Genomic DNA, 27,358 nt, shown 5'->3' with positions numbered 1-27,358 from the left:
GAAAAGTAAGAACGTATCAGTGTATTCTGTCAACGTTTCATCTCATGTCATCTGAAAATGATGTAGGCACCAATGTACTTAGTGCGGTGAATAGATAGGTGTCCTTTCAAGCGCAGTAAGATATAGAAACTTGCATTTATATGATAGACCCTTTGCACCTTCATAGTATTTATAAGAAACAACTGAATTTAGCATGTTTTCACTTTAAAAAAAAAATCTATGGACTTACTGTATTACGTAGATGATGATTTTGACATTTCTTATCTACAGAAGTCGGGCTTTTGAATTATATCTTCTGTTTTTAAGGTTTCATGTGCTGCCAAGTATCGATTAAACTTGCTGGTGTGCTCGTTGAAACAAGCGGTATTGGAACCAGGGAGGTGGAAGACATCCCTGGTAGAACCATCTCTGTCTTGTACAGCTTTATGCTTTTGTTGAAATAGCAGCACGCAGTTGACTTCCAGTTTCATCCAGTTTCCTGTCCTAAGTATAGATGTTCTACTTTGACGCATTGTAATAATATTCTTATCCAATATGCTTTATCCGGACATTGTATCTGGTCGTCGGGGATAATGATCCGTGGAGACTGCGTCTGGCTTCACGGATCCCCCTCCGGAGGAGAGCGATAACGTCAAAAAAAAAAAAAAAAAAAAAAATATATATATATATATATATATATATAAGATTCCTCCGGACAGACGGATTTTTCTGTCTAAGGACAGCGCTTGGAAGGAGATACAATCCAGTGAATATATGGTGTAAACATCTAAATAAATGTACAAATAATTCAAAATTTGCCTCCAGGTTTTCCTCTCGTCTATTCCTGTAATCACTGATGGAACATGACGACCAGCGCATGTATGCTTTTAATATTCATATTGCTTTTTTTGGGGGGAAAATATTTCAGATCCCAACATCCATATAGCCGTGAGATCGAGACCCGCAGTTCAAAAGTGTTGCTTTGATGAGATGATAAAATATCGCGTAATGTTCAATTTTAAAAAAAAAAAAAAACGAAATAAGATTACAACGTAAATGATGTTACTTCGTGGATCAATACTTGACACCGCTGAAGCATCCCCACTTTTAGAGGAGAAGGAAGTTTTCGCCAAACAGAGAAGAAAGACACCTAAGCGTATGAAGTAAGACTGTGTAAACTGATTAACACTATGAGACCATGATACCACAAGTTTGGCCTTTACCCTGTTTGACGTGAGTGTTGTGATAACGCAGGTATGACAACTTCCTATTGGCGTCGAGAATTCTTTATGTAGCCACCAAGACATAGTGACCTTTGCAATCAATGTTGATTCTTCATCTCATATCGATATGGCAGATCGAGTTCTCTATCATTATCGAAACTAGGGGACCAAACTATCGGTGCTCGTGGTATAGGCCCGCGCGGAAATCGGCTTATCTCTCCCTAGACCTTCTTCTTCTGGTTGTTCATTAATGAAATCTTCTGGGTTTCCCATTCTTCAAACACGAGTAAGTTCCATTAAAAGGGTTCATCACTCCAAGTTGCGGTTCCTGTTGATGTTGTGAGTTTTCTGTACAGGTCGCAACGAAGGTAAAAATGTATAGCTGCACTGTATTGCCAAGGAAGTAACATGTTCGTATAGGTATAGTGGGAAAAGTTTCGCTTTGTAGGCCGCGCTGTGTCGATCATACGTCGAAAGGTATGATTTATGATGAACTCTCCTAAACTTCTCTTCACTGAAGAGACCAATTCATCATTCATCTGTTGAGAAACACTCAGACATTTTGTTGGCTTCTCCGTATTTCGCTTCCAACAGGTTGCAACAGCAAGTATTATCCACCGCGACAGAGTCATTGGGGGTGCTGAAGACAGTGGTTTTAAGAAGCATGCAATTGGTTTGTTACAGTGATGAATGAAGCAGTGATCCAGTAGGCCCTACCTACGCACGGTTATCAGACATTACTTCTGTACTTCGGCGAAAGCTACTCGCCATGGCACGTGAGTATATGTTGTGAAATAGCCCCATGCCACGGCCTACAATAACCAATGTGGCAGTAATCTGGCATCCCGTCAATGATGTCCCTATCGCATCACATGATCGTAATCGGCGACATGTTTCCTTTGCTTTGTTTATGTGGTCTCTCTTCTCTTGTTTTTTTCTTGTCTGTGCGCGTTTGTATTGTGAGGGCTGCTGCAGACGAGTGATTCAAATAGCCTAAAGGACTTCCGTCTCGAAATAATGTCCCACACAGACGATATTAATATATATCTATAGACCACTAATACTATTGATGTGAGAAAGAAAAGTCATAATAATGTTCTACTGGAACTTACTGTCAATTGTTTACTGCTGATCGACAGAAGATAACATGAAAATATATGTGCCATCTAAGTTCGTATGCAGGAAAGAGAAGCTATAGGGAATATTATATATATATATATATATATATATATGATTATATATATATATATATATGATTATATATATAATATATATATATACATATATATATGTATATATATATGATTATATATGTATATATATATATATATATATATATATATATATATATATATATATATATATATATATAGTGTGCATACGATGCTTTACTTATACGCAGTGGTACTGATCACGTTAATCTAATTCTTTCTGGTGTAGCTTTCAATACAATAGCGGACGTCAGTGGTGAAAGCAATTTGATTCATTGCCAAGGTCTAAAAGTACATGTATTTCAAAAATTTAGCCGGTATGGTGGAGCCATTTTAACGGTCAATATCAGGAGATAGAATTTAGTTTCGGCAGAAGCAACTGTGCTGAAGCTTTATTTTTGCCAAGACTGTTATTGAGCGTTCAACTGAGTGCTGACAGATGTGGAGGTATCTACATTATGACATTTAAAAAGTTATATATATATATATATATATATATATATATATATATATATATATATATATATATATATTTATATAGAAATATATATATATATATATATATATTTATATAGAAATATATATATATATATATAATGAAACTTATAGTCCGCGTGTTGGTACCAGTATAGAAACGATGAAGAAGTAGAGTGGTAATGCATTTTGTCGACCCTGAGGAAGACGAATGTATTCGTGACGAATGTATTCGTCGAAAATTTGGTCTGAATAAATAGCACTGTTGGACTGTCAAAATGCATTACCACTCTACTACTTCATATATATATATATATATATATATATATATATATATATATATATCATATATACATATATATATATATATATATATATATATATATATATATTACCACTCTACTTATATATATATATATATATTATGATAATATAATGGAATTAAAATGGGGTTATTCTGTGAGCGAGGAATTCACATTGTTTCTTCTGTCTTACTGCTGCAGTGTTTGATGATTTTGGGATCGCTTCGACCCCGGACTGTCGAGGCCCCGACTGGACGATCTTCATCCACAGTTCCCTGATCCCAGCGGTATGAGGCTCACCAGAAATTTACAGTCAAATATTTATATCATTTCATGACGGTCTCCTGTATTAATTTCTCCTTTGTTCATACATAAATATAATATGCCTTAACATATTGCTTTGATTCATATGTTATTGCAGATTGATGTTGTTATGAAATTGACATTTCTTATATTGATTTGTATGTTATACTTTCCTTTTTGCATACTCTGTATCACTTTGTTTTCGTTTGTTATTGCATTTGGAAAAAGAAAATGCAGAAATTATTCAAACTAAACCAAATATATCATTGACAATTTGGCATTAGTGGAAGTAGTTGGAGTACTTTGGTGGAGTGGATAACACTCCTGAAGTTTTTGCATATAAAATAGATATTATATGTTTTCACTGTATAATTTGTTTGTTATGATGTAATCACTTTATCATATATATATATATATATATATATATATATATATATATATACATACATATATATCACATTATCATTGCATACATTTATTTTAAAAAGAATGCTGAGAAAATATCTGCGAACAAGCTCTTGAAGAAATTGTAAAGGTAACAGTAGAATTAGTTAGCAGTAACAGATTAAAGTAAACCACTTGAAATAGATCCTGACACCTCCGCAACCTTGGCAACATCATTGCCCTCTATTACCTAATCAAGCTCCATGGCTTAACAAAGCAGAATTTTGTGACATTCGTTTCAAACAAAATTAAAGGAGAAACTGCATAGTCAAGTCTTAATCATTATGAGCGTCGTACACTGCTATGCCTGCGTTAACTGCCTGCGAGCCTTGAGCTGAATGGTAGGAAGTTGTCCCACAGACATTATTTCTGAAGGTCACTTTATCGCCTTGTGTTTTGTTTTCTCCGACAAAATTACCTCATGTTCCATTGTTGCGTCATCACATACGGTGATGTCGCTGTAGTAATCTTCCGCTATCATGTCAAAGAGGCGAGTAGATCTATGAATACCATAGATTATGTGTTAAATATCACGTTTAAATTGTGTACCTGCCTTGCAAACGTCACTTCCGTAGTTGCTGATCGTGCTTATTCTGAGCTTCTTCGGAAAGCGATACAACTTCCGGTTGCGGTCCCTCTTCGGAATCAAGCAACTGGCCGTCATACTGTGAGTCAACCCCAAATCCTACATAGATCCTATCTCCAAATCCCTTCTAATATCTAGTATCTCCATTCTAATATCTGGTATCCCCCTTTACTTCTAGTATTTGGTATCGAAAGGAGATTTTCTCATGCATCTCATTCTGTTCAAAAAGTAACATAATGATTGTTAGATAATGATCTTTGCAGCATTTCATTGTTTTATGTAATTATTTTTTCCTGTTTATCTTTTTTTTTCCCTCTAAAGCGCATATAGACCTTGCTAAAGGTATTCCAAGTCGGAACAGAAATAATAACAGTAATAATGATACTGACTACTACTACTACTACTACTAATAATAATAATAATGATAATAATAATGATAATAATTACAATAGCAACAGTAATAATAATAGGGTGGAACTGTCTCTTTACTTCTTACATCAACGATTTCAACGTTGGATATCGCTGTGTTATAGTGAACTCCACAATAAATAATCTTCTAACTACCCTTTCGATAAATAAGAATTGTTGCTTTCCGTGACAATAAGCGTCACGTGACCAAACCAAGACCATTCTGATTAAAGATAAGGGATTGATGAGTCAAATAAAGACAACAGGTTAACTGGCTCCCAGACCCCATGACTGGCAAACTATTCAAGCAAATTACAGACAAAACAAAACAAACAAAAATCAAGAGACAATGAAAACCCTCATTACTTATTTAACCTTTGATACAAGCTATTACACTATACACATGCATTCTTGTTCCTCTCTATAGTTAATTTGCAATGTTTTGTGTGGTACACATGTGTTTTTTGTTCTTGTAAACTTAATTTACAATATTTCAAGTATCAAAAAATATTTTTGACGTCGAAGTGAATATGAACACATACATTGAAAACTGGAGTAAACTTAACAATGTTCATGTCAAATTGAAAAGAGAGAACTCCAATCAAAGAGCGATGGATAAAAAAGAAACAAGGTAAACTTTGCGAAACCAAGGCAAGTAAACGTTGGCCAAATGGAGCCAAAAAGTCAAAGCAGCAAACTTGATTGCTGCATTCAGAGACGAAGAGTACTACCTGTAAGATGTACATAACAATTAATAGAGCATGAGAAAGGGAGGGAGGTGAGTTAGCTATAGCTGGCTAGACAGCTGATAGTATGATTATATGAATGTAAATGTGTACTTGCTTTGTTTATGTTTGCTTATTATTGTTTGTTTGCCTTTTCACTGAAGTCCGATAAACCTGCTCGACGACCACGACCATCGGTGGTCACATGCCCTCGCATTCGGCGCCACCGCGTCGGTTATCTTGACCCTGTTCTCCGGGGGATACACAAACCTCTACCTGCCGGACGAAACAGAAGTTGTTGAAACATGGTTAAAAAGTAAGATATAGAGAGCAGAAAGATACACTGTACCTCTAGCTTTAACGCCTCTATTATGTTTGATACATTTGTTGTTCGTCCTCTGAAGCGAGAGAGGAAGGGATTTTTTTCACGATTTTTCAAGGCAAACGTCATTTTAATCTATCAATCTATATTTCTATCTCTCTGCCTATCTGTATATTTGTTGCTGTCTCTCTGTGTTTCTATAATATGTATATGAGTATAGAAAAATTATTGATATACATTGATATATATAAATATATATATATATATATATATATATATATATATATATATATATAGCAGCCACTCTTTTCATCTCCCTTGGTGACCGTCATGGACAGGCTTGACTGCATATATATATATATATATATATATATATATATATATATATATATATGTGTGTGTGTGTGTAATGAACAGAAAGAGAGATATATTCGAGAATAATGACCGCGTTACAAGCTTGTATCATCTATTACGCGAATGTAATTTTGCGTCCCTGCGCTTGATTGTCTTCGTAGTTCTTCTCGGGGCGATCGCAACGTTCGAAGTCGGTACCGTACTCTTCCCCTTCTTCGCCTGCATCACCTCTCCCAATCTCTTCATTGGTTCGCTCCTCGGGTTCATGTACGTCGCCGTCTGGTGAGTAATTTTTCAGACAAGAAAGTGTGCATATTTACACTAGATATAAACAGTAAAGCGTATAGTCATAGTTTATGATGTAGATGAGGTAGATATCCTTCAGATGTTTCCAGAAAAAAAAACAAAAAAAAACCAACTACAACAAGTCTATTCAAATTTGATCTTCATTTGACTTATTGTTTGTTTGTTTTAGATATCCTTTGACCAAGAGTCTTATAACCTGCAATCTAATAATATTGATAGAGTAGAAATGATAGGGCGTCCAAATTTCATGTTAATGATGGCTCTTGACCCTTTAGTTGGAAATATGAATGACATACCAATTTCAGTGGTGTGCTTTTATTGGATGTTCAAAGGTCTATAGTGACTAAGATAACACAGCCTCGTGACAACGAGTGTCCAGAGTTCAGTGTGGACTTATAATTACTTTCTCATTACTGGTTGTGCATATAGACAAGCTGTTCTTTGCTCATCAGTTTCAGTTTCTCGTGCTGAAATAAGTTTACCGTTCTTACTTGTGCTCACAAAAAGTTAATCTATGCTCAACGCTAGCTGAGAGATTTTCCATGGCCTTTCGGAAAAATGATGAAACTTTTATGAATTCCTTGTCTTTCATCATCATCATCATCATCATCATCATCATCATCATCATCATCACATGTTTTGATGCATAAAGATAACATTTATTTTTAGTATGTTTGTTACTTTTGTGTTAGGTTTTCGGTGTTGCTGTCAACCATGGTTTTATGTCCAAACCTGGACGCAGGGGTAAGTTCTTAAAACCAAGGGTTCAATATTGCGAGGCGTATTCACATTGATATTCATTTCCTGGAACCCTGTTTCCTGCTTATATTATTCTTTATTCATCTTGTCCTTTTTTGTTTAGTGTATGTATTACATCATTGTGAAGTAAAGTATGAAAATAAATGTTCTGGAACTATCCATTGAGACTTGAGTGTAAGACCGGTGCAGTCTCAGTAATTCAATTCATTTCAGTTCAATTCAGTTCAGTTCAGTTCAGTTCAATTCAATTCAATTCATTTCAATTCAAATAATTTAATTGATTCAATTTAATTAATTCAATTCAATTAATTCAATTCAATTAATTCAATTAATTCAATTAATTCAATTAATTCAATTAATTCAATTAATTCAATTAATTCAATTCAATTCAATTCAATTCAATTTAATTCAATTCAATATTTCGAGAACTAGTATATAGGGTTTTAGATACTTAAACAGTGGTATGAAAATCAGTATTACCAAATTGAACCATCTGCTAATCAGTACTACATCAAGTATTCTGCAGGCACAGAGCTTGATATGTGGGTATTGTATTATGTTAGTTACCGAAAATTCTGATTTTACTGTAGATATTTTGGATAGTTATCCTATATATTTGGTTTATTATGGACGTATCTGTGCCTCTTTGAATACATGAAAGTAATTCTGAATTATTATCTATTTGTAATCATGTGCCATCATAATTACTCAGTAGATGCCCAAATCAAGTTATATTGAATCTAATCAGCCATGACCGGTTGACAAAGCTAATGTGCTGAATTTTACCTGACTGTCCGATCCTCGAATGGTAAATATCTCATTGCCATGTCATTAGACTTGTTCTCAAAGTGATCCAGCAATAAGCCAGTTCGCAGTTCCACTTTGCGCATGAGCAGAATAAAAAAAGAAATGTTGGTTTTTAAATTCACTGGGATAAGCATCTGTGATGTAATGATTTTTCATGTAATCCTTATAAATGCTGCTTGCCTGCACATCCACCTGACAGGAAAAGCATGTATTTGGCAATATCAATAGAAAGAGATTGTTAACACATTCAGTGCAAAATTAATGAAATGGATGCTTTTCCAACTGTTAATCAATTGACTGATCATTCTGGTCATTTTGGTCTACGCAAGTTCATTCTTTGTTTGAACAGGATTGATGAGTCCCATAAATATTGCTACGTAAAGCTTATCATTATGTCACTCTGAAAACAACTGAAGTGGACCTAATCGACTGAGAAAAAAGAAAAAGAAAAGAAAGGTCATTCGTATTAATGTGCCTATAAGCTAACTCCGAACTGGCTATTGGATTGAGTGCATATTTCAGTAATCCACAAGAAAGCAAGTTCCGGAAATACTTTTCTCTTTGATGCGTTGACCCTCGTCGTTTTTAGAGTAAAGCCGTATATCAAGAACAATGATAACATTCCTGTTAAAAAAAAAAACAAACAAACAAAAAACACACACACAAACAAATAATAACAATAATAATAATAATAATAATAATAATAATAATAATAATAATAATAATAATAATAATAATAATTTGGATTGGATTTATTTATTCAATACTCCATAAAAACCGTGCAAACAAACAGAGAAAATACACTACATATAAGTACAAATACAAAAAAAATAAATAATAATGATAATGATAACAACAACAACAAGCAACAGAAACCGAAACTATATTTTCATATTGTTCTAATGACTACAACTAAATAGTACTTCTTCAACAACAGCATACAAGACACTAACTACCATGTACTGTTACTTTTGTATCAATGGATTTCTATCCACAGCTCTTCTTTTCTGTCCATCCATTTTTTCTTTAAAAATGTACTAGACTATCTGATTTCACGTATCTCTTATTCCTTGGCCGCTTTAGTCAATACTTTGTTTTTGTTTTTCTCCTTCCTCTCCTTGATTGTCTTCTTTACCATGTACATTTGTATTATGACGTCATCATCTCTCTGTCTGCCCTGGCACCGCTCCATGATACGAGCAGGGGTTCCCCTACGAGTCGGTGGTCCTCCAGTTACCCGTTCTCGTCTTCACCTTCCTGCTGATGTTGCGGTTCCTCTACTACCTCGTCGTGTCCATCATACGAAGAGTTAAAGGAGTCAAGCTGACCGTGAGTGTAGTCTGTAGTATTTCTGCAAAGCGACTTGAAAGGAGTCTAGTATAATAGCCGATATGGCAATTTCTCAGTCTCCGTGGTAATCTTATTGTTTGGTACCTTTGTCAAAAAAGAAACAAACAACTAAAACAACAACATACACACACACACTCTCACAAAAAACAACATTTATTGAATTCGCTTTATGTTCATTTATTGTATTTCATACAAGTAATGTTGTCCACGCACATTTACTCCACTGACATTAAAACAACAACAACAACGTTCAATGTCTCCCTATAGAGTGACGAGAAGTTGATGAAATCGTATCAAGCTCAACACGTGATGACGCTCCTTCGACCACCGCAGCCAGAGAGGTAAGACAATACGTATCTATAAAGTAGACGCTTTGTTCCCAACCCTTGCAATCATAGTAGGCCTACAGACAAAAACCTGCGACCGCCAGAGGGAGATTAAAAAATGTAGCCGTTATAGACAAGTGACCGCCATAAATTAGATCATATAACTTGGCTTTTCTCTCGGGGGAGGGGGGTTGTTTTTAGTGGCCGTTGTCAGGCAGGTGGTCGCTGTCTGTTACTCTGCCATAGTCCTTTATGATACTTCATTAGGAGCAATGACCACTATAAGCCATTGATAAAGGAATTGAGTTGTTCAGCTGTCTTGATTTGTATCTCCTTGTTCATTGTGTAACCTTGAGAAAAGTAATCCAGTAATGAAAACTAAATCAAACCAAAATTGAAGTCAGCTCCAAACGATACAAGAAATTGTAATTAGATTGCAACCACTTGGGTCAAAAGACTGTCTTTTACCCATCATCACTGTCAAATCAATTGACATTACAAGATATGGGCGCAGGCTGACACGGTACCGTGAACCCCAACCCTCGGAAGTATAAGGTGGGAATTATTTGAAAGAAAACATGTTATTCGTGACCTTCCTCCATGAAAATCTATATAAAACACCGATCATGGGTAATCAATTTGTGGTGGTTTTTGTATTTTCTAGTCTCTACGCTATCCAGTAATATGGAATTCTTCCCATGTTTATGGTGCACCTGAACTAGTAGAGCAAAAACCACGCGGCAGCTTCGGTGTAGCTGAACAAGCCTTTTTTCATTCGGTGAACATAATGATATTACTGTTGTTGGCATGTCGTCGCTTCACTACCTGTCGTCACCATCGCATGAGATTGACTCACTTATTTACTTAGTTAAAAAATTGGGGCATCGAGTATGTTTACCGTATGATATCAGAATTATGCATAGTACTTCAAATTTCTTTGCCTGTAGGCCATATATAAACTGGCAGTGATTCAACATTTTGCATGTTCACGTAATGCAGCCATTTAGGCCTAATCATGACGATATTTGCGGAAATGACATTGTTGTTTACCGTCCTTTAAATATGAAATTGATGATATCGATTCAATGAAAAATAAAATGTACTTTTGAGTGTGTATTTTTTTCAACAACCCTGCACAGAATCAGAAAAGTGTTATTATATCTTCACGTGTGCAAAGGTGAACAGCATGTATTCTTTTGCATAGCGTATACAATATGTATTAAAGAGGTAGGGTGATTTGTTATTTTTGATATAGAGAATACACCAAACGATGGGAACAAATAGCGTATAAGTGGTATACCCCGGCTGACACCTTCGTCTATCCAACTCGGATCATCTGCACTTTCACCGTGGCTATCCTATGCCAGTATGAGGTAAGTGAATCATTATCATAGACTTACAGATTTTGCATGATTTGCTTCCTATTTTCGTGTTTCGTATATTATCTACTTAACATTATTAACTTATATGTTATCACTTATATATATTTTGCTTGGAAATTTTCATGATTTTTTCTTCTTTTTCTTAACAAATCAGATGCTAAATAACCTCTTTAACTTATGTTACATGTAGTTTTTAACCAATAAGCTAGTTTATAGTTCCAGTTTGCACATGAGCAGAAAAAGGTCATTTGTATAATCAGGCACGTTGGTCTTTTAATTCACTGAGATAAGCATCCGTGATGTAATAATTATTCATGCAACCCTTATAAATGGTGCTTACTAGCACATCCACCTGACAGCAAGCCTGGTATTTAGCAATATTGGTAGAAAAGACTTTGTTTATAAATGCATTCAACACAAAACATTAAAATGAAAGCCTGCCGAAGTGTCAATTGACAGACCATTCTTGTCACCTGCTCTGCGTAAGTTCATTCTTTGTTTGAACGTAAATTCCATAAATTGTGGGTATGCTTACGCATCATGCTGCTTTAAAAACGAGTGAAGTGCCTAACCAGGGAGGTGACACTCTCACCTCCCTGGCCTAACCAACTGAGAAAAAGAAAGGTTTCTTGTACCAATGTGCCCATGAGCTAAAATATGAACTGGCTTATAACAGCCCTGAGGATCAAGACCGCCAAGTATCTTTGTTTCTTTAAAATTTGCATGATTGTATCTCTTTCTTTTATATATATATATATATATATATATATATATATATATATATATATATATATATATGATATGTACATATAATATGATTGTATATTATATATCATATACTTTGTAGTCTCTGCTGTTGTTATTAAGTTTTCATTTATTTTTTTTGGTGATCAGGCCACACTTTGTAAAAATTCACAATAGACATGAAATAGATAAACAATAGACCACATTATATGTCATTCCGATGGCGTAACCTAGTGGCGTGGATCATATTATTATATGTGAATATTGAATCATTGCGAACGTGCATGCATGAGAAGTGTGACAATAAAATGTAGATTGTGTAAATATGTTTAAGAAGTGCAGTTTCATTTCTCAGAGTCCAAAGGCTGCAAGAAGACTGCAAACTTCGGATGAAAGTTATGGCAGATGTTTATATAAAAGATTAAAGCGAATATCATAGGAATAGGGAGTTTGAAAAGACAGAAACATGCTCTGGTCTTCATTCCTTCTTAGAATAAGAAACACGGTAATTTCAATTCGTAGCAACTTATGCAATGATCGATTTTTGTCTAATGTATAGATTTCGATCGGGCTCACATACAGCTTCGATCAATTCATAAATCGTGTGGCGGACAGTTTAAGGGAGTACTACGGTGTGTACGTCATCAGCTATAACATCACTCCTGCAGAGGCCGACGAGACTTACCTGGCCATCACCCGATACGAAAGCGCCGCTCATGGTAATTCCATTTCTCTGTCAATCTTGTCCTGTCTTACTTTCTGGTTTATTCTAATTGTTCTATTTTCTCTCTCCTTTTTCTTCAATTTCATGTTGAGCTAATTTTGTCCCTGTCGATAAAACATTACACAATGTGTGCTACAAAGGACCGTGGCTAGTCGTAACATAGTGCACTGCTAGAGTTGCAGATCACGAATTGAGGCGAGCATCCTCAAAGTACCACTATCAAGCACTGCTTAAGAACTGTTAGAGCAGAATATAGGTACATTCAGGGAAACATGTTGTTTTCCTTTAAATGTATATCATGATTTTATTTTCATGTCTCGCAGGTGGCAGGATGGTATAATTGTTTGAGCATATTATGCTTAGGTCACATGAAAAGTTATAAAGTGAAAAGACAATGAGGCGCAGCTTCTTCAGCATTGATAATGAAACAAAGTTTATGTTCATGCAACGGGGAAAGGATGTCGAATAAGAAGTAGGAGGAATGTTCTACCGCCCAAATACGTGTAATGCCCATTGTAGTAAGTAAGAATGTTCAGAGCAATTAACTTGACTATCCAATTGATGAGACCTATATCAAGTAAACGTTTCTCAGACTGTAAGAACTGCTACTCCTTTAAAGGAAAAAAGAGGAGCTCATTTTATATGTGCATAAAATTATTATGTGTATTGTTTCCTCTTTTCTTTTCTCTATATTGATTCAAAATTCCAGTATCTTGGTATCTAGCTGCAGCTTTATCTATTATCACTTCCCTCACGTATATTGGACATATCTTCGTTTGCTACAGGTAATCTTGCTTCTTCTCCTTTTTTTTTTCACGTAACCGCAGTTTACCGAAATTCAAAATACCAACGGTATACAGACGAAGGGCAGATATGATTCAAACTAGTCGGAATTCATAGAAATGTATGGTTTCGTAGTGAGCGTTTAATGATGAATTGCATATAACCCCCCCCCCCAAAAAAAAAAAAAAAAAAAAAAAAACATAATCATGTTATTTGTCTCAAAAGTTAGAGTAAGTTTTCGAGATTTTTCTATTAAATGCTTTTTTTTTTTCAAATCTCCTTGTATGTTATCTGTTAGTCTTTTCCATGGAGGACATGTTCTTTTGCAGTCCTACTATGAAGCTAATATAGCTCCATGTTATCATACTGCTCGACATTTGCTTCCGCATTTCTAAATCACCATCACCATTTTATGATGTTGAAAGCTTAATTTCAAGACCTGGAACTAAATATAGCCCCGGCCAGTCTCCACGCTATGGTGGTTTCTCATCATGTCAATGATGAATGATAATCTGATACTGATATAGTTTATTGGGTTTTTTATATCAAATTTTGTTGTGCGCCTTAAGATCATTTCGTTATACATGTCAACAAATTTGTTCGATGTACGTGAATGGTGTACATATGCAAGTTGCCACTCAACTTCTGGGCTGTGAAATAATGCAAGAAAATTCTGTTAATCATTAACAAGACAGATGCGTATGTGATTGTGTGTGTGCGTGTATGTGTGTGTATGCGTGTGTATGTGTGTGTATGTGTGTGCGAAGGAGAGAGACTAAAAGGAAATGCATTTGTTTTATATTCGAGTTTAGTGTGAACGTCGTTAATCATCAGCAAGACCGTTGTGTGTGTATGTGTGTGTGTGTGTGTGTGTGTTAGGGAGAGAGAGAAAGAGAGAGAGAGAGAGACTCAAGGAATGCTTTTGTTTTTATGTTTGAGATTTGTGTGTAGTAATTTTCACAAGGCTGTGAAATGATCTTTTAACCCACAGGAAGCACATTCTTCGACTCTATCAGGGAAATCGACGATTCCTCCCCGACATCAAACTTACATCCACGCAGAATATGGTAATCATCGGATGTACTATCGGATGTGTTCATGCCTGAGAGATATTGGTATCTTGATGGAATAATGTTGTTGTTTAGGATGGTTAACTGTACCTTCATTTGACGTTCCTAATATCAGTCTATGTGATAATTTAATTGCCTGTAGAAATATTAAAGCTACACGCTTTAAGAAAGAAGAAGAAAGAATTAAAGAAGAAATTAAACAAGAAAAACCCTACTCAGATTCAAATTTGAACATTATCTTGGACATTTTACACTAGAGCTGGAAATATTAATAATAATACTTGCCATATATCTATGAGAGTATGGTTATGCATTGAAAATGATTTAGAACCTTTTTTTTTTTCATAGTTTTCATGTAATACATTTTTCGAAACTAACGCTGACATTCAGCCAAAGAAAGAACAACATTTTTGTTGCGAAACATTTTGAGAAGACGGCAAAACGTTCTCAGAATTTAGCAATTTAAGAAAGTCTGTATTCACATGATATTTGTGAAACGTTATGATACTAGAGTTTTACTTTCGGAATGCCGTTAACATATAATTCCATAAAATCTTTCATACAGACGGGAAGTTTGCAGTATTGTGGATTCCAAATCGCGTACTATCTGTCAGGTAAGCAGAACAGTTCGTGTGAACGCGGTAGTAGTCATTACATAGTTAGGTAATGACCTGCTATCATTCTGATACGTGTTGCGATTTGAGGTAACAATCAAATAAAGCCTTTTGCGAAGTGAATTGTTATGCCCGAATAATGCTACTGGCGTCAGAACATATCTAATTTTATGCAATATGAGACAGAATTGACACAATTTTTTATACAAGAGGCCATAATCACTTATTAAACTGTGTGGCAAGTATGGAAACACGAATTTATCTTATTCATAGTCAAATGACACCGATACCACCGCAACGTTTTCACCATGCCACCTTACTCGTTGCTAGCTAGTTTTTGTAATATTTTGTCATATTTTAGCGATATCTTCGGTTGTTAAAATAATTTATGTTCACTGTGTAGTAAACGTGCTCTGCGTGGTACACCACTTCTTTACGTTAATCAGAGGCATTTGTTTCACGTCACGTGATTGCAGGCTACGTCATCATGACGATGACGATGTTCTTGGTCATGTACGTCATCAGCGGGGCCATCATCATTCCTCTCATGAAGAATGCCGTGGAGTTCATTCTTAGTTTCATCAACGTGATGGTGTACGTAGTCTTTTCGGCTTTCTTATACAATGTCGTGTTGACCAGTCCGCTATTGAGGGAGAGAGATAGCTCACAATGTATAGCTAGAAAAAAATAATAATAGTGAGATACATGAGTGCAGACATTGATGATTGCGTTACTTGGTAGATAAAAAAAGCACATATAAATTAATGTATACATATTATGTACACACTTTATATATTTCATTGGAACTGATTGACAAATTGCCCTGCATCGACGTAAATAAGCACTGAATGTTTTAGTAGTAGCCATGATAAAAAAACATGGGCGTACATACTCGAGCGGGAATCGAACCCACGACCTCCTGATCACCGGACAGGCGTCATTTTTTTATCATAGCTACTACTTAACACTGATCAGTTCAGTGCTTATTTACGTCGATGCAGGACATTTGTCAATCAGTTGCAATGAAAGCATCTCGACGGAAGAATTTCATGAATTTGAACACTTTATATATACTTATAGATACAGCTAGAAAGATAGACACGCAGATGTAACTGATGTACAAGCTTAGTGTAGGTAGAAAATGGCTGACGTTAGGTTTGTCATATGGGAACACGCATTGATTTCAAAGAAAGCATTTCTTGATATTAAGAATGTTTGCAATTTAGAAAAATTACAAATCATTCCCTCTGCTAGCAGTTATAATTCTGCTGTAGCGTAGCCTTTAAGCAAGACTCAAAAACTTAAGGTTATAAACCTGCCTATACATAAGAGTCATCTTTACAAACCCAAAGCATGCTCAGTTTTCACGCCGGAATCTCGCGTCATCATTCATTTTGACGTGGAGAAATTTCTCCTACATAGAGATAAATGTATTGAGTCAAGACAGTTTTGCTGTTTTCTAAAATGAATGAAGACTATGATAATGAATATTCTTATTACTATGATAAGTAACAATGTCGGTCTTACAACTATTTTTCGCGTTTCCGACATGCATAAAAAGTGACTAATTTGATGATATTGAATTTGTTAACGAAGATCTTTAAATCCAATCATTCACATCCAGGCCCTTGTTAGCAGTCGCCATGTTAGTCTTTGGTAGCCAGCCGTTCCTTGCTCGGCGAGTCTTCCTCCAGCCACGCATACATCCAACGGACGTTGACAAACCGCTGGCGCTCCAACACAGGTAAGAAAAAAGTGAAAACAAACAAAACTCAATAATTAACAGGACTCTCTTACTTATTATGTGCGTTGAAAATACGTATCTAGCCGTGTTCTATTTTCGCGGAATAAGTTTAACTTGTGATCATCACAACAAGCACTTGTTAATTCCCCGTTGTAATGATAATATACAATTATCTGGTCTGTATTCTGGTAGCCTAAGTAGGTGAACTGGTAAATGCCATAGCTCTTTCTAGGCCTACATAATATATTAAATCTCGCAATCTCACTAGCATCGGTCTCTTTTACTCACCATATAATTACCAACTTAATGCCATCATTTCTTTTAAAAACCTTTCTGATCAATAATCATTGTATTTTTACATCATCATCTTCATCATCATCATCATCATCATCATCATCATCATCATCTTTACATTCTTCATCTTTTCTCCATTTCTGTGCTTCCTCCTCATCTCTCTTGATTCTTCTCTTCATCATTTTCCTTCTCTTTTTCCCCTCCCCTGCCCCTCCCTCCTTGACCCGCCTTTAATCCTCCTCTTGGCCTCTCATCCCTCCTCCAGTGATTGGTGGAAAAAGAGCCATCCGTTATCATGATTAGATGGGCGTATATAGCGGGATATTTCACGAGGTAATTATGCTGAACAGACAGCAATACCAAACAAGTGATGCTCTCTGCCCGTCGCTAGATTGGATGATTATATGATTGGAGCCCAGATAAATCGTCTTCATGCCCTGAACACATGGAGACGACATTACAGACTTTCGAGATTGAACGCGGAACGATTTGGGTTGCATGGAAGATTAGGTGAAACGCGCCAATAAAGCGATCGAGGGCTGGGCGGGAAATTGATGGAAGCGGATGACATCTTCAAATTGGACACGACGGTAGAGTTAAAATCCCTCATGTTAATGATAATTAACGACCTAGAAAGTGTAGTTCAGGGGCATATATTCACTCGGGATGGTATGGACAAGGCACGGTCACGTCGTTTCTACCGTACATGTTAGGAAACTTGATGAGGCGCCCTGAAAACTATATATTAGACTTAGAACAGAAGATTGCATTCTGTTATAAAAATAAAGGATATGGCCATCTTTTTTGTATAGTATAGTATTTGTGTTTTAACTTTTTGGGAGATACCAAGAAACCATAATTCAGAGCATACTATTCTAAGAGGAATTCAACGTTTATTGGATGAAAATGGCTGAGACATCCAAAAACAAAGTAAAACAAAGCGATCCTAATAAAAGCAGGTTCCTACCTTTTATTAGGATTGCACTGTTTCGGATCTCGGCCATTTCGAGCCCCTCTTGAAATGATATGCTCTTTCATATTTGAGAAGAGGTTTCTCACTATCTCGCCAAAAAGGTAAGAAACTTGAAGTTAGGTCTCAACCAAAATTATACCATCCCTTCAAAGCGCACTGTCCCTCCACAACCTGCCATTATTCATATTTCTAGCTGATGCAATATTATCTCAGAGGGAGTATCTCACCTCTTGGAATTGCGACTATACATGATCATTATCATCATGCACTGTCGCCATTCCAAGAGATGGAATACTCCCTAAGAGCTCTCAAACGTAAAGGTCATTCTACTTTGGCCTTCTACAGATTCATTCATAATCAACGCAAAAGGAATCAGTGCGGACAGCTTGTGCTGTGATCTGAATCGAACCAAGTACAAGCCGAAACAGCTTTGCAAGGATTAGAACATCAATATCAATTGCTAAATTATGGGATTTCTTGTCAGACAGGATAATCGAGGGACAACGTGGTGTTGTTATCGGTTTTTGGCATTATTAGAAATCAACGTCAAAGGAAATACAGATGAAGCAATGCATGCGCGTTTAACTTCTATAGCCAGACTCAACACAAAATATGTATTCTACGTGAAGAATTAAGGAGATACTGTACTGTCTTTTGTATGTCTACAAAAGCGAGGAATATTGCGTTTATTTCCTTTTCCATATAGGAACATTACAGAAAAGCTCAATCGCATAGATACAATTGCCGTAAACACTGTTTATAATGAATCGAAATATGTTACTTAATTTGTATAATCAGTCTGACCAAGTGACCGGCGCTTGCTAAAAAAAAAAGAAAAAAAAAAGGACTCACTAAAAAGCAGTGCTTGTGAAATGTTCATCATTCAAAGGGAATTACATCGTTAAATATGAAGAATTTCAGATAATCTTAAGCAATTCGGCCCTATTTCCCTCAATGCAGTCTTTCCATTAAGATTGTCGGTTCCGGTTCTTACCTTTGTTTTTGTAGTCTAAATCATCCTGAACTCCAAATCTAGTTCAACCAGTCATCGTTCTCTGTCTATGTGGTTTCTTCCATCTCTTTCTCCCATTCCGAGCAGAGACTTCTACCACACCTTCTCCTACTTCCTCGTCTTCCTCAACGTCCTGGTCGGGATGCTGTCCTGCGTGATCCGCATCCTAACCGGGCTCGTGGTCGGCGTCTTCCTCCTCTGCCGCATCGACCGTCCCATCCTGATGAGAGGATTCGAGAATCTCGATCAATGTACGTACCCGGGGAGTCGGGGAGTCGGGGAGGAGGGGGGGGGGGGGGGGCGGGGTGGGGCGAGGGTCAATTTCGACATGTTCCCATAAGAATGAATGATATTTTCAGAGAGAGAAAAAATGGCCTACGTTCAATGTTCAAGTGAGCACAACTATACAACAGCGTGATGAAAAGCAAACACGATGAACTGTATTGTCTTTTTTGAGAGCCGATATTGTTATAAATAATAAGGTCTCCTTTATCTGGGGTGCCTCATCAGTTTTACCACGGCTCTGCCAAAAGGCCCTGCCATTCTAATTACCCTAGCATTGTCAGGTACCCATTTATACACCTGGGTAAAGAAGGACCCTGGTGGGTAAATACACCTTGTCCAAAGACGTAAGCACTAGGCGGGAATCGAACTCGGGTCCTCCGAATTGGAGGTGGGAGTCCTATCCACAATGCCACATTTTGTCTGTTTGTTTGTTTGTTTCGCAAAAGAAAAAGAGAAAAAAATATTGCTTTTGGTCACCGCAGGCACGTACACACGCGATCGTCATCCCATTACAGGTTCCCAGTGTACCTGCTCACAAAAAAATAATCTCCACTTGATTTTCCTATTAGAAATAAAAAAAAATACAGATAAACAGAGTGATACCGTATCCTTTCCATCAAATTCTTGTCATGGATTTTTCACTTCATAATGATTTGTCTAGTTATTATGGGGGTCTATGTTTCATTTGCTGTTATCGTCTAGCAAACGTGATTTTTATTTTTTGTTAGAACAAACCAAACAGTTGGAATGTAATGACATCATCACAATCATCTGATTTGAATAATTGCCCCATCGCTGTCGCTTTTTCGTTAAAACGCATGAAATCGCCAATCAGTGATATTCCTCTCAATGTCGATTGGTGCGTCAAAAGAAGCTTATAACTTTGAGTGTGTGTCATTATCCGTAAAGTAATATGCAATTTAATATTAGTGGAAGGTTTCAGCTTTGGCGTTCCAAAATTAATTGATGAATGTGCAATAATCACATATAGGCCGCTAGGCTAATTCAGGCTTATGCAAACATTTAGAATAGTTCAGTGTGTCTAAGGGAACAGCTCTCTCCGCCCTGTTTTCGCGCAGCCTATCTGGCATACATCGGCAACCTGAACATGATCAACGCCCACAGCCACCCCGTACTCGTAGTCTTCTGCCAGATCCTCATCAATAAGATTGTGGTCCGCAAGAAGGCTCGATTACGGCACGCCAATAGCGGACCGGAGGACGAGAGCGCGACGTACGAGATCATCGAACACGATATTGGTGAGCGCACTTACATTTGATTTCATATTGATTTTGAAGAGACAAACGTAATTCTATTCATCAAATTATGTTCTTTCCACAAAGAAAGCGTGAACCTTAGATTGGTACAATGTCCTGTACAATGAAATTATCACATAAACAGTAATAAATATCAGAATAATTATAATGATAAAATAGTATTAATCATCAGAGTATGCATCATTTCATACAGGCATGTACAGAATGTTTGGTCAGTCATACTATAAGTGTCAGAATTCAAGTTTGTTTTTGTTTTTTTGGACGAATTTCGTCATACAGAGTAGTGATGCAGAATATCTTTCTATTATTCATTTATTATTCTATGACCGTGATCAGGGTCAGTGTTTTTACAGCGATTCTTTGTCAGCTTCAAAACAATATACAAACTTTTTTGTGTATTTTTTTACAACATTAGCACAACACGTTAATTTCGAAGTGGAGAACAGTGAGCAATGTGGTTATTGTGCATCATTTTCGTCCTGCTCAATATTTGAAGTAACCAACATTGAAAAGGAAAGCATTTGACTCTTACGCCTAATTTCCAATGTGTAGCCGCCTCATGGTAGTACGTCAATGTATACCCCCACCGTGTCGAGTATATTAGGTTGCTATCAATCAATCTTAAGACAAATGAATTTAGTTTTTTACCGCAGGCTATTGCGTGCCCCAGCGGCTCGTATCCCAATCGCTAACAAATCAGTAGATACTTATCGACAGTCATTCTTATTATGTCTGAGACTAAATTTAGAGAAGCGCGATCGCATATCGCAGTCAGTCAAACCCCTGTTTAACAGAACTTTTAGTTTGTCTATAACAGGCGCAATATCGTTATTTCTTCGTGGCAATGACTTCGGAAGACATGGCAGTGCTATGAACTTTTCAAATTCAAAGTTTCAGTCTGTTACGTACTCTTCTTATACCAAGCTCGGAATGACGCTCTCTGTCACTCACACCGCTGAGTTTACTGGTACTAGTATAGTGTTTATACGTAGTAGACCCTATAATCTGTGTGTATGTGTATGGTTTATTTTAAATAACACGTTTTCGAAATGACAGAGATATTATTGGTGAAACAGCTTCATCATAATGACAGAAAACACCCGTTAGTATCTTCTACTTAAATGAAAGGGACCAAACATATACAAAGAAAATGAAAACAGAATCTTCGTAACAAAAATTATGCACGTTGCCGATAAACACATTACAGGTGGACGGACTTTCTGTGTATATAGGAAGAACTTCCATCGGTGTACTTAAAGGAACTATATGCAATGCAAAAATGCATGCTCACCTGGATTGATTCGTAATGATAACCCAAAAAGTTACTTATGTTGGAAAATGAATATCTAAATATGGGTATAATGTCAACACAAGTCAACGTGAATTTTCTTTGCATCGTCCCTTTAAACTTCTCGGTAAAACATTTCACAACCGGCTGCTCTTGTTATTCGAGGAGACGTTTTGTTTGTTTGTTTTAAAAACGCATGAAAAGTTGTTGTTTAATGGATTCACGTATCATGCTTTAGTGGCATGAGGCACATTTGTCATAGAAGCTGACTGTTGCCAATAACAACGGAAGTGCGACATGCTCTAATATGTGTTGCATTATATGTGAGATGTGTAATCACGACACACAAATTTCAGTTGTACAAGTTTAGGAAATGTGAATAGGCGTCATTGTAAGTTACAGCTAAGGCGACGCGACACTGTCTTCCACGTTTCATACAATCAAAACGATTCCACATAGACTACAAAGGAAACAACCAGTAGCAAATTTTCCCAGTGGCCTACTTTAGAGATACGCGACATATTTGCGACCTTACATATTATCGAACCCATAGTGAAATATACTGCGCATATAAGTAAAGTGTCATTGTTTCTTTCGCTTGAATGAATATCCGTTCCGATTTACATTTAAATTTACAATTTACAACCTTTCCTTTCAGTCTTCCCACGCTCTAGTTGAAATCATTGCTTTCTAAAAGCGCTTTGCATGAACATGTGCCATACCATAATGTATAGTTACCGCTCTCTCTCTCTTCTCTACCCTCTTTCTCTTTCTTTTCCTCTCCTTGTTTGTGTTGTCGTTGTATCAGGGAGGTCCAAGACTTATGCCGTAGTCGGCTACGGGAGTACGAATAACCGTTCTAGTACCCTGGGGAGTAAGTCTAGTCGTTTCGCTTTCGTGACGTCATCAGTGTTTTCACCGCCACAGGACACGACCTAGTCACGCATCACTTCTCTTTCAATTTAGAGACGAATATCATCGTGTCTTTTTTTTTTTTGTCTTCCTCAGTCACCAACCAACTCGCACCAATATTGCAAAGCCATTCATCATTCCAAAACTTATGCGTCGATTTAGAAATTCTGTCCTTGGTGTCAATCACCTGCTACTCATTGTACGTATATAATTCGCTTTCTCTTTCAGCTGTATCCTGTATAACTGGAATCACGATCACGCTTCCTACCTTTATAATTATGAAGTAAATTGCAACTCCCCCCCCCCCGAACCCCGTACCACAATTATGACGATGACGATGATAAAAATATTTATTATAATAATGATAATAATAATAATAATAATAATAATAATAATAATAATAATAATAACAATAATGATAATAGCATTAATGATAACACTACTGCTACAATTGATATAATCTTTATTATCATGATCATTAAAAAAACAAACAAATATATTCAGTTAACGTATCAAGGAATAAGATATTCAGTATCTTGCTTTTGGTGTTTTACCCATCTCAAAGAAATTGATGTGGTCATGACAGCAAGACACTGAAGAAAAAAAAAGTAGAAACGGGAGAATTTCTCATTTCTCCTTCAGGAGAAAAGAAATGAGAAGGAGGAATATTGAAATAAAGGAGACACGGGGAGTAACAGAACAGGGAAATGTTTAGATTTTAGAAATGAGAAGAAAGATGAGAAAGGAAGAAAGATGTAACGCAGGAGAGAAAGACGAGAAAGAAAATATAATATGCGTAGAGTGGCATGAGACCTTCTCACACGCTGGCCTATTTCTCTTTTTTATTTTTTATTAAGGACACCCCAACATTCAAATACACGACCTTAAAACACACTTCGTTCCAAATCATTTATACTTCACTGCTAAATGTCGTTTTCATCAATGATATAGGACATCATGCACTTTGTGTCTTTTTCTTGTTGTTCTCTCTCATTTCGTTCTCCTTAGTTCCATTCCATCGATGTCAACTTATTTCTGTCCCCGTGCAATTTCAATACATTACACTTTATCATATATATATATTTATATCATAAATGATCATTGAATGTCATGAATATCACCTATTTATCATCATCTTCCTCGACATCACCATTATTATTGCTCTCGTCAATATAAAAATATAGTTCTAAATAGCCCTCTCCGAGCCCCTATACGTATTAATTCAATTACTTAACTGAAATCAATTAGACAAATAGGTATTGTTGAGTGTCAAATAGTAAGGTGACATTAAAGAATTGTCGTAGGCCCGTATTATATAGTAGAAGTAGCTTAAGTCCTTTACTGCGAATAAAAGAATGAATACGTTAAAATCCCAGGTCCATTCCCTCCTTTCGTTTGGTTTGTCATAATACGCATTGATCACGTGATCGGTCTTTATACAGAGAGCTACAGCCCAAATACAAAAAAGCGTTATCGTGAACAGGAATATATGAGCTAATATCGTATAGTATAACCCCAAGAACCGATGACACAAAATATATACCTTTTCCGTTTGGTGCTCTATACAACCATTTACAATGTCTCATCTCACTTCAACCCAACACGATAGACAGACATCTTTTCTCACACACACAAGCGCACATACACAAATACATATAGTAATGTGATGTTTATAACCATTTCCTTTTAGTGTGTTCCATACTGATAACAGATGTGCTAAACAGTGCTATAATTCTCTGCCATTTTGTATCCTGAATAAAGTTATTGCGCGCGTGAAACACGTGGAAGCGAGTGTTGAGAGATTTGAGTAGCAGTGTTACTGCGTACGGCCTTTTTTGACGGTATTTGTACTTGTTTTGTTGAGCGGCAGCAGGCAATGGGCATGCACGCAAATGAAATATGCATCATACATTTTCGTGGTAATTACGAATGTAAGAAATCTTCGGCCATCACTGTAACCTTTAAATGCTCCCACTTAGAGTACCGAAGTGATGTTTTCACAGTCTTTTGTTATAGCTTGGGTTGGAACCAGGTGCGCACATAAACACTTGTGCCAGGTGAGAATATTTATAGAACCAGTTTCCATAGCGATGAATGGCTACAACATCACACTTGTGTACTCTATTTAACATTTTTTTTTGTCGTGTTGAGATTATTGATTGCTTGTGATTAATTTCTAGGTATTCTAAAATGGGTAGATTGAAGGGTAGATTGAAGAGTAGCTTTTAAAGACTTGGAAAATACCTATTTCTGAATTTGCAGTGCAGAAGTGCATTCTTTTGATGAGATCACGTTCACTGTATGTATTTGAATAAGCATGTTGTCACAATTGTGAGGAATCATGATAACAAGAACATGAAATTGTTGTCATTACAATCATTGTCAACATTATTTCTTATCATTTTGCTAGCATTGTCAGAATTATCATTTTATTATCGTTATTGCTACAGTAGTATAGCACCATTATTGTTATAATTTGTATTTTTATTGTGATCATTGTTGTTATTCATTTTGTAATTGTGTTATCATCACAGTGTTTATTTTGTGATAGCATGAGATTAATGAATTGTCGCACCATCACCACGCATACACACCACACACACACACACACACACACATATATATGTATATATATATATTATATATATATATATATATATATACCACTCTTGCAATGTCATAATTACTGTAGAGACTTGATTGGTGATCATTGCTTTATTGGGAATAGTGATTAGTGGTGTAAGGAGCCCTTCTGCAATGTCAATGCCATGATAATCGTTTTCATCAGCACTACCTTGACAATGTGCAGCAGTTGTTGACTAGTATAAGAAAACTTCATTATCGTAACAGAAAGTGCAAGTTTATATTTCTTACTGTGTGATATTTAGCCCCTTTTCATATCACATTGGAAATAATGTGTCCGAACAAAATCCAGTTTTCGACTGCCTTGATATATAATACAGTGTGGTCGGCCACATGTGATTAGCTCATCGTTCCGTCAGTAGCTCATAAAATATAAGTTTCAAAGACACGTCGGTGACAAAGTTAAATATCACGGGGACTAATCATCAGGGAAAAATTCAGTAGTCAAGCATTCAACCTGTTGCAGTGACTATTGACTTTCTGGTGTTGCTGGATAAAGTCTAAACCCTACTAACGTAAACTAAATCAAGCAACAGAGAGTTAATTACAACATTAAATCGAAATTTCTTTTCTTTTTTTACCACATGGTCTTGCAGAGAGCATCTCTCCCCACGCACGTGCAGTGATGAGGTGGCAGCTGGCATACACGCTCCTTTTCAACCCATCTCTCCTGCATACGCGGAAGCGTTCCCGCCAGATCACCTTCAAGGAAATGGAGGAACGCATCCTCAAAGTGGCCACGCTGCTGCCTCACCGACAGCAGGTTCTCCAGCGCTCGCAGGCAGCCGTGGCCAGAGGTCCGAGGGTGCAGTCGGCGCCGCTGCTGTACGCGGAGCGCGAGATGGCCAACAAATTGGCGGCGGCGGCACTCAATCGCGAGCTCATGGACGACATGTCCGACCACGGCGAGGAAATGACGGACGAAGACGCGCACCATTTCGACAAGGCGAAGCTGGTAGTGGACGCTGAGAAGGATAAACCTGTTAACGTTCATCAAGCGAAAGATGACAAGGGAATCGCATTGAAAGTCTCAAACGACAAAGACACAGGAGCCCCAAAAGAGGGCACCTTTACCAGTGCAGGTCACGGTAGCGAAAGGAAAGTAAAGATTGATGTGAAAAATGTGGAGAATTCAGTCATTTCTGTTCCTACTACTGGCGCAGATAGAACAAGCTCTCATTCTCGTCACAGCGACGTCACGTCAGTGAGCGACGTGGTCGCCGCGCCCACCGATAATGAGGTCGTCCTCAGCGACGATCCGACGGGGAATAGGAGGTCCGGAGACGAACCATCGCTCGTCGACGTGCATGAGGAGAATGGAATCCACGTAAGAATAGAAGAGACCTCAGAATCCACCACCGATGACCCGATTGACACCATTCCTACCCAGAAATAGAATCGTTTATAGTTTGAGAGATTTGGTATTGGTGGTGTTTGAAGAGGACCCTTTGTTTGATAATTGTCCAGGTAGACTTTTAGATTCAGGAGTAGTACAACTGAAAAAATTACATTACAGGAAAACGCTGTCTATATGGACACACACTCACGCACTCGCGCATGTTTTTAGTAAAGTGTTAATTTTTATTTCCTAATTAAAGAGAAAAAATGGAGAGAGTATGGCTGTTACACCAAATATTTCAATTAATTCCATCTGTTCAAGCAACAGATGGAATTATGAGTTCCAAGGAAGTTGGAGGGGAGGGGCAATCCCCACAATGCAATGTTACACATTGC

At 36.9% G+C, this 27,358-nt stretch overlaps 1 protein-coding gene across 1 annotated transcript; it reads left to right on the top strand.

Moving 5' to 3' along the window:
• The first annotated feature begins 1,395 nt into the window (after positions 1 to 1,395).
• LOC140231319 (stimulated by retinoic acid gene 6 protein-like) lies at positions 1,396 to 27,103 on the top strand. The gene is made up of 20 exons (XM_072311468.1): positions 1,396 to 1,488; positions 1,797 to 1,978; positions 3,391 to 3,476; positions 4,512 to 4,603; positions 5,820 to 5,971; positions 6,493 to 6,613; positions 7,330 to 7,381; positions 9,404 to 9,532; positions 9,821 to 9,894; positions 11,135 to 11,252; positions 12,565 to 12,724; positions 13,439 to 13,514; positions 14,504 to 14,579; positions 15,148 to 15,196; positions 15,673 to 15,790; positions 16,821 to 16,940; positions 19,307 to 19,470; positions 20,584 to 20,763; positions 22,878 to 22,943; positions 26,221 to 27,103. The coding sequence occupies exons 2-20, from the start codon at positions 1,972 to 1,974 to the stop codon at positions 27,018 to 27,020; spliced, it is 2,640 nt and encodes an 879-aa protein (XP_072167569.1). The 5' UTR covers positions 1,396 to 1,488; positions 1,797 to 1,971; the 3' UTR covers positions 27,021 to 27,103.
• Positions 27,104 to 27,358: the final 255 nt, after the last annotated feature.

The sequence above is a fragment of the Diadema setosum genome, chromosome 7, assembly GCF_964275005.1.
Source record: "Diadema setosum chromosome 7, eeDiaSeto1, whole genome shotgun sequence".
In the NCBI taxonomy this organism is placed as follows: domain Eukaryota; kingdom Metazoa; phylum Echinodermata; class Echinoidea; order Diadematoida; family Diadematidae; genus Diadema; species Diadema setosum.
Note: the sequence above shows the minus strand (reverse complement) of the source record. Positions and strands in the feature narration are given on the sequence as shown.